The sequence below is a fragment of the Pseudophryne corroboree genome, chromosome 4 (assembly GCF_028390025.1).
Source record: "Pseudophryne corroboree isolate aPseCor3 chromosome 4, aPseCor3.hap2, whole genome shotgun sequence".
NCBI classification, from domain to species: Eukaryota; Metazoa; Chordata; class Amphibia; order Anura; family Myobatrachidae; genus Pseudophryne; species Pseudophryne corroboree.
Genome location: NC_086447.1, coordinates 594,657,717 through 594,674,793, shown reverse-complemented (window position 1 = coordinate 594,674,793; position 17,077 = coordinate 594,657,717). Strand labels below are relative to the sequence as shown.

Below are 17,077 nucleotides of genomic sequence, written 5' to 3'. Positions count from 1 at the left end.
CCCGCACCCCTGGTGGCGGTGGGTGCGGGGTTCATTGTATGTTAATATTGTTCTTTACAGGTGGCCTACAGGTCCCAGCAAGCCTGCCCCAGCATGCTGGCACTTGGAGAACCACAAGTGCCAGCATGCCCGGACATAAAGGGCCCGCTGGCACCTGTAGTCCACCTGTAAAGAAAATATTAAACTAAAACACCACACAGTCTTAAAAAGAAGTTTTATTAAACTGGATCTTCACCTGGGGGCGGCGGCCTTTAAGCTCTTTTGCGTGGCCGCCGCCTTCCCAGGGCTTCCTGCGTCTTCACCTGGGGGGCGCCACATCCCCAGGGCTTCCAGCGTCTTCACCTGGTGGGCGGCGGCTGCTAAGCTCTTTTGCATAGCCGCCGCCCATCCAGGACTTCCGGCGTCTTCTTTCTTCAGGAGCTCTTCACAGCTCCTCCGCCGCCGTCGGACTGACGCTCCTCTGCCTCGCGCTGACTTATATAAGTCAGCCGGAGGGGGCGGGGCGATGACGCGGCGAGCCGTGATTGGCTCGCGGCGGCCATCTTGAATTTCAAAAATGACGCTGAGGCGCCATTTTTGAAACTGGTACCGCTCCGCTGCCAAACTCTGCAGGATAAAGGTAAACTTCTGCAGCCCGCACCGCCGCCGCAACCCGCCGCCCGCACCACCGCCGCATCCCTCCGCCCGCACCACCGCCGCATCCAGCCGCCCGCACCTCCTCCGCCAGCGTCGCCCACACAGTGATTGACAGCGGATCCAGTGACAGATCCGCTGGCCAATCACTGTGGCCTCACTGACAGGGACATGCTTTCATAGGTTGAAAGCACGTCCCTGTATGAAAGCGGCACCTCTAATGGTGCCGCTTTCCCATATATTTTCAATGGGCTTTTACTGCCCATGGCTAGTCCCCCGCCCGTGCCCGCCCCCTGCTCCCATACTTTTCCTCAGTGACAACGGGAGGCACCACGATCGGTGCCTCCCAAACTCATAAAGAATGGAGCAATGCTAAGAATAATATTAAGAAGATACATATGACACAGAATATGTGTCATATGCATCTTCTTGGTATTATCTTAATCATTAATGACAGGGGAGGCACTGCCTCCCCTGCCTCCCCTGACTGCACGTCCCTGGTTTATATTACCTTTGTTAACATAATTTTAATGAAAATAAATATACAATTTGTCTTGCTGGTTTATGGTCCCTATGAACTGGTTTATGGTCCCTATGAAAATACATTTCATAAACTCACTGACAACTGGCCTCTGTATATATGGTGAGAATGCTTGCTTATCTCAAGATTTTGGGATATGGAAATATCTCTGATAGTTAGGACTGACCTACAGGGCCTTGTTATTTATTAATAAACATTTATAACCATTGCGATTTACAATTGGGAGCAAAACAGTACTAAAACAAGTCCAGGTAATAACAGACAGAGAAAGAGGTAGGAGGGCCCTGCTCGCAAGCTAACAAGCTATTAAACAATTAAACTGATGTTCTTGTGTTGTGTTTTTTTAAAAAAGGTCACCAGCATTTTTATTTAATTTGAGACCATATTTATAAAAATAAAAATGTAAATTTAATGTAAAAAAGTTGTGTCTCACTACTTCCCCCGCCCTTCCAAGTTTGTTTATGTTTACAATATGTTTATTGTAACATTACCTTCCATCCCTCAGTGGCAATAGATTCCCCAAATTGGATAAGAAAAATGAAAATCTCTATCATTATTTTCCTGACATGCCTCCCTGCCCACCAACTTTTTCCCTCACATCCCGTCTACCAACTGTCACAACTGAGGGCTGGTGAAGGTAGCTGGAAACCTCAGTTACAGAGGCTGACGGGTACCGGAACTTAGGAGGAGTGAGTGGACTCCTAGACATGCGTTGGACAGTAGCAGTAAGTGCCCGAAGGTGTGACCACAACAACTGGAGATATCTTTGAGGGTGTTTATTAAATGAAAAGTCAAATATGGTGCAATGAAACAAATAAAAGTCACAGGTGAATATAATACAGCGGGTTAGGACCAGTAACCCGGAATGAGCATGAAAGTTCAGTACAATACTTGGGAACCAAGGTGAGGTATAACGTGAAGCTGAGATTAGCAGGTGAACTTTAAATAATACTGGGGGTGCTCAGGTAAATTATAAATTAAGCTGGTGTAGATAAACTGTAGGCGAAGCTGAGGTTCGCAGGAGAACTGAAGAAGAAGCTGGGGTTCCCAGGAGAACTGTAAAAGAAGCTGGGGTTTGCAGGAGAACTGTAGAAGAAGCTGGGGTTCGCAGGAGAACTGAAGAAGAAGCTGGGGTTCCCAGGAGAACTGTAAAAGAAGCTGGGGTTCGCAGGAGAACTGTAAAAGAAGCTGGGGTTCGCAGGAGAACTGTAAAAGAAGCTGGGGTTCGCAGGAGAACTGTAGAAGAAGCTGGGGTTCGCAGGAGAACTGTAAAAGAAGCTGGGGTTCGCAGGAGAACTGTAAAAGAAGCTGGGGTTCGCAGGAGAACTGTAAAAGAAACTGGTGTTCGCAGGAACACAGAGGGTAACTGGAGAGTGGCTACTGGAAAGCCGGAGCATAACCCTTTTGTTAGCACTGGGTGCGGGAGCAAAGATGACAGGCTGCACCACAGGGCTTAAACACTGGAGACTGGAACAACACCGCAAGGGGAAACCACCAAGGAGTCAGGCTGAAACGCAGGAGAAGTCCACAGTGAACTGTACACTGCACTCACAGGATAGACAATGGAAGCACACTCTTCTGGGAGCTGGGACAGGATAATTATACCTGCTGCATAACAGGGATTGGTCTGGCAATTATGACATGGCTCCAGCAGCACTGAGGATAGGTGAATGGGTATCATGTGTCAAAGTCCAAGATGGCTGCACCCATTAACAGAACCAGAAGGGGAACTAAGTACTGAGAAGCATGAATACAAACAACAATGGCGGCGGAGGCCGCAGCAGCCGGACTCCACGCGCCCAGACGCGCACAGCGGCCACAGGGATGGAAGTGGCGGCCAGGGCACACCGAAAATGCGCATCCAGCAGAGGACCAAAGGCGCGGCAATGACGGCCGCGACGGGGCTGAGAGCACCGCACTACCGTGAGTACATTTACTGAGGAGGCCGCTGATACCAGCGCTGTAGGCAGTAACCACAACCATAGTTAAAGCCCGGCCCTGGCTCGCTGAGCCAGCCTCAGGAGACATCTGACAGGTAGAAAACGATGTCTCAGTACCCGGATCGTGACACCAACCAGCCAATTAGCAGCTTGCCAATCAGTTTAATTCAGTGGTTCCCAAACTTTTTGGAATCATGGCACCCTAGAGTATCAGCATTTTATTCATGGCACCCCTAGGCCAAAAATTTCTTAGCGAGTAATTTTGAAATAGAAATTAAATCAAATATTGTGTTTATATGTCATCTGTAGGTTCCATTATGTGGTGAGGAACAAGATTTGCTTCTGTTTGTCCACATATTTTATGATTGGCAGCCACCAGCACTGGTTTTGCCTATTACGTTGACCAGAAATAATTTTGATTGGTCCTGGACCACCAATCCAAGGCACCCCTGCAAGTGTTCTGAGGCACCCCAGGGTGCCTAGGCACACAGTTTGGGAACCACTGGGATAGGAGGTACCCTAATATTCCCAACAGCAGCAACCCCTGAGACATATACACCAAGATACTTTTAGTAGCACAGTCTATATCTACAATTACACCCCCAATTACCAGCCATCTGCAGTTCAGATTCCCCCAATTACCAGCCATATGCAGCAGATGCCCGCCAATTTACAGATGTAAGGTGATCCGATACCCACCCACCTGCCATATGCTGCTCAGACAGCCCCCAGATACCAGCTGTATGTATGCTGTTCCCCAACAGCTCGCCATATGTACACTGCTCAGTTGCCCCCTTATACCAACCGTATGCTGCTCAGATGCCCCCCAATTACCAACCATATGCTGCTCAGATGCCCCCCAATTACTAACAGTATGCTGCTCAGTTGCCCCCTTATTACAACCGTATGCTGCTCAGATGCCCCCCAATTAGCAGCCGTATGCTGCTCAGATGCTGCCCAATTACTAACCGTATGCTACTCAGATGCCGCCCAATTACCAGCCGTATGCTGCTCAGATGCCGCCCAATTACCAGCCGTATGCTGCTCAGATGCCGCCCAATTACCAGCCGTATGCTACTCAGATGCCGCCCAATTACCAGCCGTATGCTGCTCAGATGCTGCCCAATTACCAGCCGTATGCTACTCAGATGCTGCCCAATTACCAGCCGTATGCTACTCAGATGCCGCCCAATTACCAGCCGTATGCTGCTCAGATGCCGCCCAATTACCAGCCGTATGCTGCTCAGATGCCGCCCAATTACCAGCCGTATGCTACTCAGATGCCGCCCAATTACCAGCCGTATGCTGCTCAGATGCTGCCCAATTACCAGCCGTATGCTGCTCAGATGCTGCCCAATTACCAGCCGTATGCTACTCAGATGCCGCCCAATTACCAGCCGTATGCTGCTCAGATGCCGCCCAATTACCAGCCGTATGCTGCTCAGATGCCGCCCAATTACCAGCCGTATGCTGCTCAGATGCCGCCCAATTACCAGCCGTATGCTACTCAGATGCTGCCCAATTACCAGCCGTATGCTACTCAGATGCCGCCCAATTACCAGCCGTATGCTGCTCAGATGCTGCCCAATTACCAGCCGTATGCTGCTCAGATGCCGCCCAATTACCAGCCGTATGCTACTCAGATGCCGCCCAATTACCAGCCGTATGCTACTCAGATGCCGCCCAATTACCAGCCGTATGCAGCTCAGATGCCGCCCAAAATCCAGCCGTATGCTACTCAGATGCCGCCCAATTACCAGCCGTATGCTACTCAGATGCCGCCCAATTACCAGCCATATGCTGCTCAGATGCTGCCCAATTACCAGTTGTATGCTACTCAGATGCCGCCCAATTACCAGCCATATGCTGCTCAGATGCTGCCCAATTACCAGCCGTATGCTACTCAGATGCCGCCCAATTACCAGCCGTATGCTACTCAGATGCCGCCCAATTACCAGCCGTATGCTGCTCAGATGCTGCCCAATTACCAGCCGTATGCTACTCAGATGCCGCCCAATTACCAGCCGTATGCTGCTCAGATGCCGCCCAATTACCAGCCGTATGCTGCTCAGATACTCTCACTGACCAGCAATACGCTGATTAGATACTCCCCTATTGCCAGATATATGCTACTCAGATGCCCCAGAATTACTAGTCATAGTCACATGCTGCACAGACATATTGTCAGATATATGTTGTATAGATTAATCCTTTCTGCACATCCTACCACTTTACCTATTAATAAACTGTCTTCTCCTAGCTCCTCCATACAGTATCACTCTCTAGAAATTCCGAGGTCATCAAGTGCTATAAACTTTAATGGCCTGAATGATCCCGGAAGGCGGAAGCATTGTGAACGTTCTAGGAATAAGTGCAGGAGCCACACAGGCCTATTACCCTGCAATCAATTTTTTTTCCGGTCTAACACATGAGCATTTGAAGTTTTCCAATTTGGTCCTGGAAAAAAGTGACAAAATTGTCCCTCTGTGGGCACTCAGAACTGTCATGTAATACCTAAACAAGCTATGTGTTGCATATATGTAATGTAATGGATAATATTCTCACAACTTTAAAAACAGGGGTCTATTCATGAAGCAGTGAAAAGAGTGGAGAAGTGAAGCTGTGGAGAAGTTGCCCATAGCAACCAATCAGCTGCTCCATACAATTGTATAGTATGCAAATTATAAATATTACATGCTGATTGGTTGCCATGGGCTCACTTCTCCACACTTTTCACTGCTTCATGAATAAACCCCTTAATTTAATCACATGACCCTCTGCCTGACAGATGTTCCCTTACATGACCCCACCTAGCAGATAAGAATACCAGATGCTGCTCCTCTACATCAGCAGCCAATGCTCAGTAAAGGGGCATTGTGATGAAAATAAATTCACTGAATGCATGACATTATGCCTGATATCATTCAGTGTTTTAGAGACACCATAGGCAACAGCCTAGGTTCGTGTGGTGAAGGGCAGGTGCCGGCTAACCTCTTACCTCATCACTGGATTGGTGCCTTCTCATGGTCTGTTCATTGCTCTTCTATATGCTTTCTGCTTTTCCTACTCAGGGAGGAAGGAAGCATCAGCATTTGCTTCTGCCCTGACCAGGTTCTATGTGGTGATGTGATGTTGGTCACACAGCTGGTTTAACCTTCCTGCTGTCGGCCGCTTCAAACTCTCCACACTTATTGCCAGGGCTTATCAGTCTCAAGAAGCAGAGCTAACAGACCAATAGGCTGGTCTCTGAGGAGGACATAGCCACCACACTAATACTGGGGCCAGCTCTAATAAGCCCACCCTTCCCTGTTTAAAAACAAAACAAAACCTAAACAGTAGGAAAAAATAAGAATTTACTTACCGATAATTCTATTTCTCATAGTCCGTAGTGGATGCTGGGGACTCCGTCAGGACCATGGGGAATAGCGGCTCCGCAGGAGACAGGGCACAAAAAGTAAGCTTTTAGGATCACATGGTGTGTACTGGCTCCTCCCCCTATGACCCTCCTCCAAGCCTCAGTTAGGTACTGTGCCCGGACGAGCGTACACAATAAGGAAGGATCTTGAATCCCGGGTAAGACTCATACCAGCCACACCAATCACACCGTACAACTTGTGATTTGAACCCAGTTAACAGTATGATAACAACGAAGAAGCCTCTGAAAAGATGGCTCACAACAATAATAACCCGATTTTTGTAACAATAACTATGTACCAGTATTGCAGACAATCCGCACTTGGGATGGGCGCCCAGCATCCACTACGGACTATGAGAAATAGAATTATCGGTAAGTAAATTCTTATTTTCTCTAACGTCCTAGTGGATGCTGGGGACTCCGTCAGGACCATGGGGATTATACCAAAGCTCCCAAACGGGCGGGAGAGTGCGGATGACTCTGCAGCACCGAATGAGAGAACTCCAGGTCCTCCTTAGCCAGAGTATCAAATTTGTAGCTGCTCGGCAAAGTTGTAATGCCGAGACCCCTCGGGCAGCCGCCCAAGATGAGCCCACCTTCCTTGTGGAGTGGGCATTTACAGATTTAGGCTGTGGCAGGCCTGCCACAGAATGTGCAAGTTGGATTGTGCTACAGATCCAACGAGCAATCGTCTGCTTAGACGCAGGAGCACCCATCTTGTTGGGTGCATACAGGATAAACAGCGAGTCAGATTTTCTGACTCCAGCCGTCCTTGAAATATATATTTTCAATGCTCTGACAACGTCCAGCAACTTGGAGTCCTCCAAGTCGCTAGTAGCCGCAGGCACCACAATAGGCTGGTTCAAGTGAAAAGCCGAAACCACCTTAGGCAGAAACTGAGGACGCGTCCGCAGTTCTGCCCTGTCCGAATGGAAAATCAGATATGGGCTTTTGTACGATAAAGCCGCCAACTCTGATACTCTCCTGGCTGAAGCCAGGGCCAGTAGCATGGTTACTTTCCATGTAAGATATTTCAAATCTACCGATTTGAGCGGCTCAAACCAATGGGATTTGAGAAAATCCAAAACTACGTTGAGATCCCACGGTGCCACTGGAGGCACAATCGGGGGCTGTATATGTAGTACACCTTTGACAAAGGTTTGTACTTCAGGCACTGAAGCCAATTCTTTCTGGAAGAAAATCGATAAGGCCGAAATTTGAACCTTAATAGACCCCAATTTGAGGCCCATAGACAATCCTGCCTGCAGGAAATGTAGGAATCGACCCAATTGAAATTCCTCCGTTGGGGCCTTCTTGGCCTCACACCACGCAACATATTTTCTCCAAATGCGGTGATAATGTTGTGCGGTCACTTCCTTCCTGGCTTTAATCAAGGTAGGAATAACTTCCTCTGGAATGCCCTTTTCTTTTAGAATCCGGCGTTCAACCGCCATGCCGTCAAACGCAGTCGCGGTAAGTCTTGGAACATACAAGGTCCCTGCTGAAGCAGATCCCTTCTTAACGGTAGAGGCCACGGCTCTTCCGTGAGCATCTCTTGAAGTTCCGGGTACCAAGTCCTTCTCGGCCAATCCGGAGCCACGAGTATTGTTCTTACTCCCCGTAGCCGTATAATTCTCAGTACCTTTGGTATGAGAGGCAGAGGAGGAAACACATACACGGACTGGTACACCCACGGTGTTACCAGAGCGTCCACAGCTATTGCCTGAGGGTCTCTTGACCTGGCGCAATATCTGTCCAGTTTCTTGTTGAGGCGGGACGCCATCATGTCCACCTTTGGTTTTTCCCAACGGTTCGCAATCATGTGGAAGACTTCTGGATGAAGTCCCCACTCTCCCGGGTGGAGGTCGTGTCTGCTGAGGAAGTCTGCTTCCCAGTTGTCCACTCCCGGAATGAACACTGCTGACAGTGCTATGACATGATTTTCCGCCCAGCGAAGAATCCTTGCAGCTTCTGTCATTGCTCTTCTGCTTCTCGTGCCGCCCTGTCTGTTTACGTGGGCGACTACCGTGATGTTGTCCGACTGGATCAACACCGGCTGACCCTGAAGCAGCGGTTTTGCCAGGCTTAGAGCATTGTAAATCGCTCTTAGCTCCAGTATATTTATGTGAAGAGACGTCTCCAGGTTCGACCACACGCCCTGGAAGTTTCTTCCCTGTGTGACTGCTCCCCAGCCTCGTAGGCTGGCATCCATAGTCACCAGGACCCAGTCCTGTATGCCGAATCTGCGGCCCTCTAACAGATGGGCACTCTGCAACCACCACAGAAGAGACACCCTTGTTCTTGGTGACAGTGTTATCCGCTGATGCATGTGCAGATGCGATCCGGACCATTTGTCCAGCAGATCCCACTGAAATATTCGTGCGTGGAATCTGCTGAATGGAATTGCTTCGTAAGAAGCCACCATCTTTCCCAGGACTCTTGTGCATTGATGTACTGACACATTTCCTGGTTTTAGGAGGTTCCTGACAAGTTCGGATAACTCCCTTGCTTTCTCCTCCGGGAGAAACACCTTTTTCTGAACAGTGTCCAGAATCATTCCCAGGAACAGCAGACGTGTCGTCGGGGTCAATTGAGATTTTGGAAGATTCAGAATCCACCCGTGTTGTTGAAGCACTACTTGGGTTAGTGCTACTCCGACTTCCAGCTGTTCTCTGGACCTTGCCCTTATCAGGAGATCGTCCAAGTAAGGGATAATTAATACGCCTTTTCTTCGTAGAAGAACCATCATTTCGGCCATTACCTTGGTAAAGACCCGAGGTGCCGTGGACAAACCAAACGGCAGCGTTTGAAACTGATAATGACAGTTTTGTATCACGAACCTGAGATACCCTTGGTGTGAAGGGTAAATTGGGACATGCAGATAAGCATCTTTTATGTCCAGGGACACCATGAAGTCCCCTTCTTCCAGATTCGCTATCACTGCTCTGAGTGACTCCATCTTGAACTTGAATTTCTGTATGTACAGGTTCAAGGATTTCAGATTTAGAATAGGTCTTACCGAACCGTCCGGCTTCGGTACCACAAATAGTGTGGAATAATACCCCTTTCCCTGTTGTAGGAGGGGTACCTTGACTATCACCTGCTGAGAATACAGCTTGTGAATGGCTTCCAATACCGTCGCCCTTTCTGAGGGAGACGTTGGTAAAGCAGACTTTAGGAACCGGCGAGGGGGAGACTTTTCGAATTCCAACTTGTAACCCTGAGATACTACCTGCAGGATCCAAGGGTCCACCTGTGAGCGCGCCCACTGTGTGCTGAAAATCTTTAGTCGACCCCCCACCGCCCCTGAGTCCGCTTGCACAGCCCCAGCGTCATGCTGAGGGCTTTGTAGAAGCCGGGGAGGGCTTCTGTTCGTGGGAAGTAGTTGCTTGCTGCACCCTCTTACCCCTTCCTTTGCCTCTGGGCAAATATGACTGTCCTTTTGCCCGCTTGTTCTTATAGGAACGAAAGGACTGCGGCTGAAAAGACGGTGTCTTTTTCTGTTGGGAGGTGACCTGAGGTAAAAAAGTGGATTTTCCGGCTGTTGCCGTGGCCACCAGATCCGATAGACCGACCCCAAATAATTCCTCTCCTTTATACGGCAATACTTCCATATGCCGTTTGGAATCCGCATCACCTGACCACTGTCGCGTCCATAAACTTCTTCTGGCAGATATGGACATCGCACTTACTCTCGATGCCAGAGTGCAAATATCCCTCTGAGCATCTCGCATATAAAGAAAAGCATCCTTTAATTGCTCTATAGTCAATAAAATACTGTCCCTATCCAGGGTATCAATATTTTCAGTCAGGGAATCCGACCACACCACCCCAGCACTGCACATCCAGGCTGAGGCTATTGCTGGTCGCAGTATAACACCAGTATGTGTGTATATACTCTTCAGGGTAGTTTCCAGCCTCCTATCAGCTGGATCCTTGAGGGCGGCCGTATCAGGAGACGGTAACGCCACTTGTTTTGATAAGCGTGTGAGCGCCTTATCCACCCTAGGGGGTGTTTCCCAGCGCGCCCTAACCTTTGGTGGGAAAGGGTATAATGCCAATAACTTCTTTGAAATTAGCAGTTTTCTATCGGGGTTAACCCACGCTACATCACACACGTCATTCAATTCCTCTGATTCTGGAAAAGCTACAGGTAGTTTTTTCACACCCCACATAATACCCCCCTTTGAGGTACCTGCAGTATCATGATATGCAAAGCCTCCTTCATTGCCGTGATCATATAACGTGTGGCCCTATTGGAAAATACGTTTCTTTCTTCACCGTCGACACTAGATTCATCTGTGTCGGTACCTGTGTCGACTGACTGAGGTAAGGGACGTTTTACAGCCCCTGACGGTGCCTGAGACGCCTGGACAGGTACTAACTGGTTTTCCGGCCGTCTCATGTCGTCAACTGACTTTTGCAGCGTGCTAACATTATCACGTAATTCCATAATTAAAGCCATCCATTCCGGTGTCGACTCCCTAGGGGGTGACATCACCATTACCGGCAATTGCTCCGCCTCCACACCAACATCGTCCTCATACATGTCGACACACACGTACCGACACACAGCAGACACACAGGGAATGCTCTTATCGAAGACAGGACCCCACTAGCCCTTTGGGGAGACAGAGGGAGAGTTTGCCAGCACACACCAAAGCGCTATAAAAATGTATATAAACAACCCTAAAAGGTGTTGTTTCTGTTATATGCGCTTAATATATAAAAATATCGCCAAAATATGCCCCCCTTCTCTGTTTTACCCTGTTTCTGTAGTGCAGTGCAGGGGAGAGTCCTGGGAGCCTTCCTCACAGCGGAGCTGAGCAGGAAAATGGCGCTGTGTGCTGAGGAGAATAAGCCCCGCCCCCTAAAACGGCGGGCTCTTCTCCCGGAGTTTGCGATATATGGCAGGGGTTAAATACATCCATATAGCCTCAAGGGCTATATGTGATGTATTTTAGCCATAGAAAAAGGTATTATACATTGCTGCCCAGGGCGCCCCCCCCAGCGCCCTGCACCCTCAGTGACCGCTGGTGTGAAGTGTGCCGACAACAATGGCGCACAGCTGCAGTGCTGTGCGCTACCTTATGAAGACTGAAAGTCTTCTGCCGCCTGTTTCCGGACCTCTGGACCTCTTCAACTTCGGCATCTGCAAGGGGGGTCGGCGGCACGGCTCCGGGACCGGACTCCATGGCTGGGCCTGTGTTCGATCCCTCTGGAGCTAATGGTGTCCAGTAGCCTAAGAAGCAAATCCATCCTGCACGCAGGTGAGTTCACTTCTCTCCCCTAAGTCCCTCGTAGCAGTGAGCCTGTTGCCAGCAGGACTCACTGAAAATAAGAAACCTAAAAAACTTTTTCTAAGCAGCTCTTTATGAGAGCCACCTAGATTGCACCCTGCTCGGACGGGCACAAAAACCTAACTGAGGCTTGGAGGAGGGTCATAGGGGGAGGAGCCAGTACACACCATGTGATCCTAAAAGCTTACTTTTTGTGCCCTGTCTCCTGCGGAGCCGCTATTCCCCATGGTCCTGACGGAGTCCCCAGCATCCACTAGGACGTTAGAGAAAAAGGTAAAAAAAATAAAAAAATTACAGCAGCCACATAACATCGTAGGGTTAACTAAAAAGTATTTATGTTACTGTTTTAACTTTAGAGAAGTGTCTGAAGGCACAGAAATGTGTCAAAAGAGATGACTTTTAATATAAGTACAATATACACTATTTATTTATTACCAGCTATTAATATAGCGCACACATATTCCGCCGCGCTTTATAGAGAATATTTGCCCATTCACATCAGTCCCTGCCCCAGTGGAGCTTACAATCTATATTCCCTATCACATGTACACACAGACATATTCACACTAGGGTTAATTTGTTGGGAGCCAATTAACCTACCAGTATATTTTTGTATGTATAATATATATATATATATATATATATATATATATAGCATATGTGTAACATGAATGTTATGTTTTATTATTATGAAAGGTTATGTGTATAGTATATATTTATTTTTATTACTGTATTGGTATGTAATGTATGTATAATATTGAATAGATGTGTATATGAAAGGATTTAGAAGGGATAGTTAAATATTGTGGATTTATTGAACCATATAATTAATACAACGTAGAAAAGGGACAGAGGTTACACCATATAGATTTAGTGGGTCAGCAGATGTGGTGTGCTAATTGGAATGGGAGCGAGACATGGGGAGCCGGCAATAGTCTGCAGAGCCGTAGATGGTGGCCTAAGGGTCTCTGGTGCTGTCCCCGCGCTGCAGGAGTAACAACCTGCAGGGCGGGAAAAGTGTGTCCCCGAGCTAAACGGCAAGTCTGACCGCGAGCTTAATGGAAAAATAAGTACTGATTGGCCGTGGCAGGGGGGATAGCGCGCGGGTCCGGCGGGAAGCGGGTGGCTCGAGCCGGAGGTCGGGGGAGAATAAATAGAGCTCCCCACCGGCAGACAGGCAGAATGCTGTTCCCCCGGGTGGAGTGTGTACACTGTGTCCGGAGCGCTGCTGAAGAGCTGTAGTAGCGCTGCTGGGAGAAGTGTATCACACCGACACCGGGCATACCTGAGTGAGGGGGGCTGACAGAGGCTGGTAGCAGAATCGGAAGCCAGAGACGCAGCGCCGCAGTCCACGCTGAGATTCGGGGCGGCGAGAGGCGGTACATGGGAGGCTCCGTTCCAGCCTACCATGATGACGATGGGGGCGGCAGATGTTGGAGCTAGCACCAATGCTCCATAGCAACAGAGGGACGCCGTAGCCAGGTTGCCTTCAGCAAATGACAAAGCAAAGCGCCACCCAGAGCAGTGAGTCTCATCACCAGAGTCTGTCAGCCAGCCAGAGGGAGGAATCGGGGGAGTGTCCATCTGTGATCAGCGTTCAGTGGAACGTAAGTGCATATTTAAACTTATTGCATTACTAGCACACAGAGGGACAAAGCACTTCCCATAGACTTATCAGCCTACTACTCAAACTCCCTGGTATGAGGAGGATGTTACACTGCAGGAGCTTAAATCATATACAGCTGCAGTATAAAAGTAAGAAGTGCCCACATAGAGCGGAAATAGAAGAAGCAGTAGCTGAGGGGAATTGACTATGAATCCTATCTCCTCCTATGTAGAGCTGAGTGACACATTAACAGAGAAACTGATTTGGGAGTATTGAGTTAGCTCAGCTGAATAGAGACATTATCCCTTTGGGTGTCCTCCCTTACTCAGCATGATATCTCCACTCTATTGCGTATATATATCTAGGGATACATATCAACCCCTCATGAAAAAAGACTGAGATTTAGGTGAAGACCTCAGGGGTATATAAAATTAGAACTGCAAGTGTACTGTAATAGGATGCAGTGTGAATCCATTTAAAGGTCAGAAGCATATAATGGTAAAAGTACATATGGAGACATAATGCACCTTTAGTGGATCATCATTTAAAAAGTACAACCTTAATAAACACTAAGGTGGGCCTCTATACAAAATTATATTGCCCTATACCTTGTAAGACCAGTGGAAAGGACTAATATATTTGAACCACTAGATAAATGCATTGCTTACTACTTCTGCAGTTTTAAAGCTACTACGCTAATATAACTGTACCACAAAGTGAAAGGACAGCCAGGACTTCTGCAGTTAAAAGGCATCTGCTTACAGAGTGGCAAATAATTGAAACATCACATTAGCAGCCATCCATATGGATACAGTTACTAAATGAAAGTTGCTAAACTACTTAGTATCACAGGAAGAGGAAATGCACTTGTAGCAGAGTAATTCAGGATGGTTGTTTCATAGACATCACCTGCTAATCTTTAAAGAGGATACCATAGCATAATTAAGGAGGCTCACATTATGCTACTTATGCAAAGCATCCGGTGACTAAGTTTCAGTGAGGTTTGAGATGTTATGTAAGGTATTCGCTATTGTACACTAAGTTAAGGGCCCAGATATTGCGCTTTATTTTTGAGTACCCGGGTCACTCTTGTACTAATGTTACTGTAAACTTTAATTTTTTGTATATTGCATGCATAACAACTTGTATAGGCTATAGATGGAGAAATATAGGGGTAGGATTGAAATGTAATTTTACTTCCACATGTTGTTAATAAATGCATGTAATTATACTTACCATGTATGTTGACTTGATGTGAAATTCCATCCGGAGTCCCTGAAAAGAGAATAGAAGAACAGGTATAACATTATATTGAAATGAATGTATACATGCACATGCACAAGACACAGATAAATTTGTAGTTACTATCCATTATATAGAAGGCTTACCCAGGCGAGCCCAATTAAAATAGCTTGGGTGGAGGCACTGATATTGAATAACCATTCCCTCTCAAAGTAAACAAGAACCTCATATAAACGTGGTAAGGGATGGTTACATTTGGAGGCACCGCGTGAGATCATTTTATAATATACTCAGGAGTAAGTGAAGCACAGTAACCAAAATGAATCAATATACAAGTAATGAGGCATTTGATTGGTGTATAAGAAAGGGAGTAAATCCAGAAAGGAGTTTTGTATTAAGGGGGGATCTCACAGACACCACTGACGGTACAATTATGACAGAGATGTTGTTTCTGTTTGGGGTGAAACAACCCAGGATAGTTGATAAACAATTTAAGGAAAATGGAGAGATGTGTGCTGTACTAATAACTACCAGTCATGATTTAGAGTCTGAATTGCTTCCTAAAGTGGTGGCTGTGAGATCTAACCCAGAACGTCGGTGGATAATTATATGGCCTGAAAAGGATGGAAGTGAAAGGGCGGCTGAACCCTTAATTGTGGGTGACATGTCTACTCCAGCCAGTGGAGATCCCTCCGCGACTGAGAGAGAAGGTAGTCAAACACAGGGTATTGAAGAAAAATTAGGTAATCAATTAGAGGTGATAGCTGATAAAGTAGTACATCAATTGGAAAGGTGGCACTATGAGGGTAGTTACAGGCGATTGAGACTTTTTTCAGGAATAATTCCTGTGCCTACCGGCGAGGAACCTTATGAGGCCTGGAGGGAGGCAGCTATACAGCAGTCTGAGGAGTGGCATTGCCCGGATCATATAAAAAAACAAAGGATAGTAGAGAGCTTACGGGGACCCGCTATGGGAATTATTCAAGCCACTAGAAAAAGTAATCCTGGGGCTGCTGTGGCTGACTACTTTCAGGCTTTAGATTACACATATGGGACATTAGAGGATGTAGGTGATTTGGTTGCAAGATTCCATCATACATATCAGGAGACAGGGGAGAAGCTGTCCCAGTATGTATATAGACTGGATAAATTAATCCATAAAATCGTGGATAAAGGAGGGTTAGCTCCCGCTGAAGTGGATAGTGGCCGTTTGAAACAATTAATTAGGGGAGCACTAACAACTGACCCTGTAGCACAGAGGTTGCGTTGTACAACTTTGTTATTAGGAAGTCCCACCCTTAATGATCTGATTAAGGAAATTACACAGGAAGAAGCCTTAATAACTAATAGGGAAAAGACTCATACCAAATCTGTCAAAATGGTGGTACCCTCCCCTGAGGCCCAAGGATCAAAAGACGATAAGTTAGTTACCTTGGTAGTGGAACAAAATAAGAAGATAGACCAGCTTATTATGGCAATAAATAAAATGGGGGAACCTTCTAGCATTACTTCCAGTAATTCCAATAGGGGGTTTAACAGTGGTAGGGGAAATTTTAGGAGAGGCGGAAATTTTAGGAGAGGCGGAAACAGTGTTGGAAATTTTATAAACAGAGGGTGTTTCCGATGTGGACAATTAGGACATAGGGCAATGGAATGTTCTATAGAATGGGGAATGAATGAAGTGGGAACTAATGTTCAGTCACCTCCTTCTCCGCATCAGGGAAACGATGGAGGGAGATTAGCGGGCCCCTCGCCATCTCCCAGAAATTAGATATAGATTCAATGGGGAGTGCCCAGTGGAGTAGTTCTATTCCGGATGGTATGGTAGGACCTGCTCCACGTGTGGTTGTTAAATTAAATGGACATCCATGCCCTGTTTTGCTAGACAGTGGGTCCCAGGTGTCCATCATATTTGAGCATTGGTATAGACATTATTTATCTGATGTCCCTATCCGGCCCCTAGAAGGACTGGTAATTTGGGGATTGAGTGAACAGAAATACCCATATTTAGGTTATGTGGTAATTAACATTGAGTTTCCGGAAGGGTTTATGGGTGTGTCAGAGTCATTACCTTTAATTGCGCTGGTATGCCCCGAATCACCTGGTGATAAAACTACAATGCCAGTGATCATTGGGACTAATGCTCATTTATTTAGGGTCCTTAGTGAATGGTGTTTGAAAATGTGTCGGGAAGCAACAGCGTTTACAATGGCGAATTGCTATAAGGAATACAGGAGTGGGGAGTTTGAACACAGAGATTCCTCTCTTGCTCGGGGCCTGTCAATAGAAGACTTACATCTATGCTTCCAGGGGAGTGACATTGGGTTGGCAGAACAAAATATTTTATGTGAGGAATTGCTGAAACGAAAGCATGTCTTCTCTTTTGGGGAATGGGATTTG

General features: G+C 47.2%; 1 protein-coding gene across 1 annotated transcript; it reads left to right on the top strand.

Annotated features, from left to right (window-relative positions):
- Window positions 1-15,110: 15,110 nt before the first annotated feature.
- On the top strand, window positions 15,111-16,448 carry LOC134910966 (modulator of apoptosis 1-like). Its single transcript, XM_063919356.1, has one exon. It carries the CDS (start codon window positions 15,111-15,113, stop codon window positions 16,446-16,448), a length of 1,338 nt encoding a protein of 445 aa, XP_063775426.1.
- The last annotated feature ends 629 nt before the right edge of the window (window positions 16,449-17,077 follow it).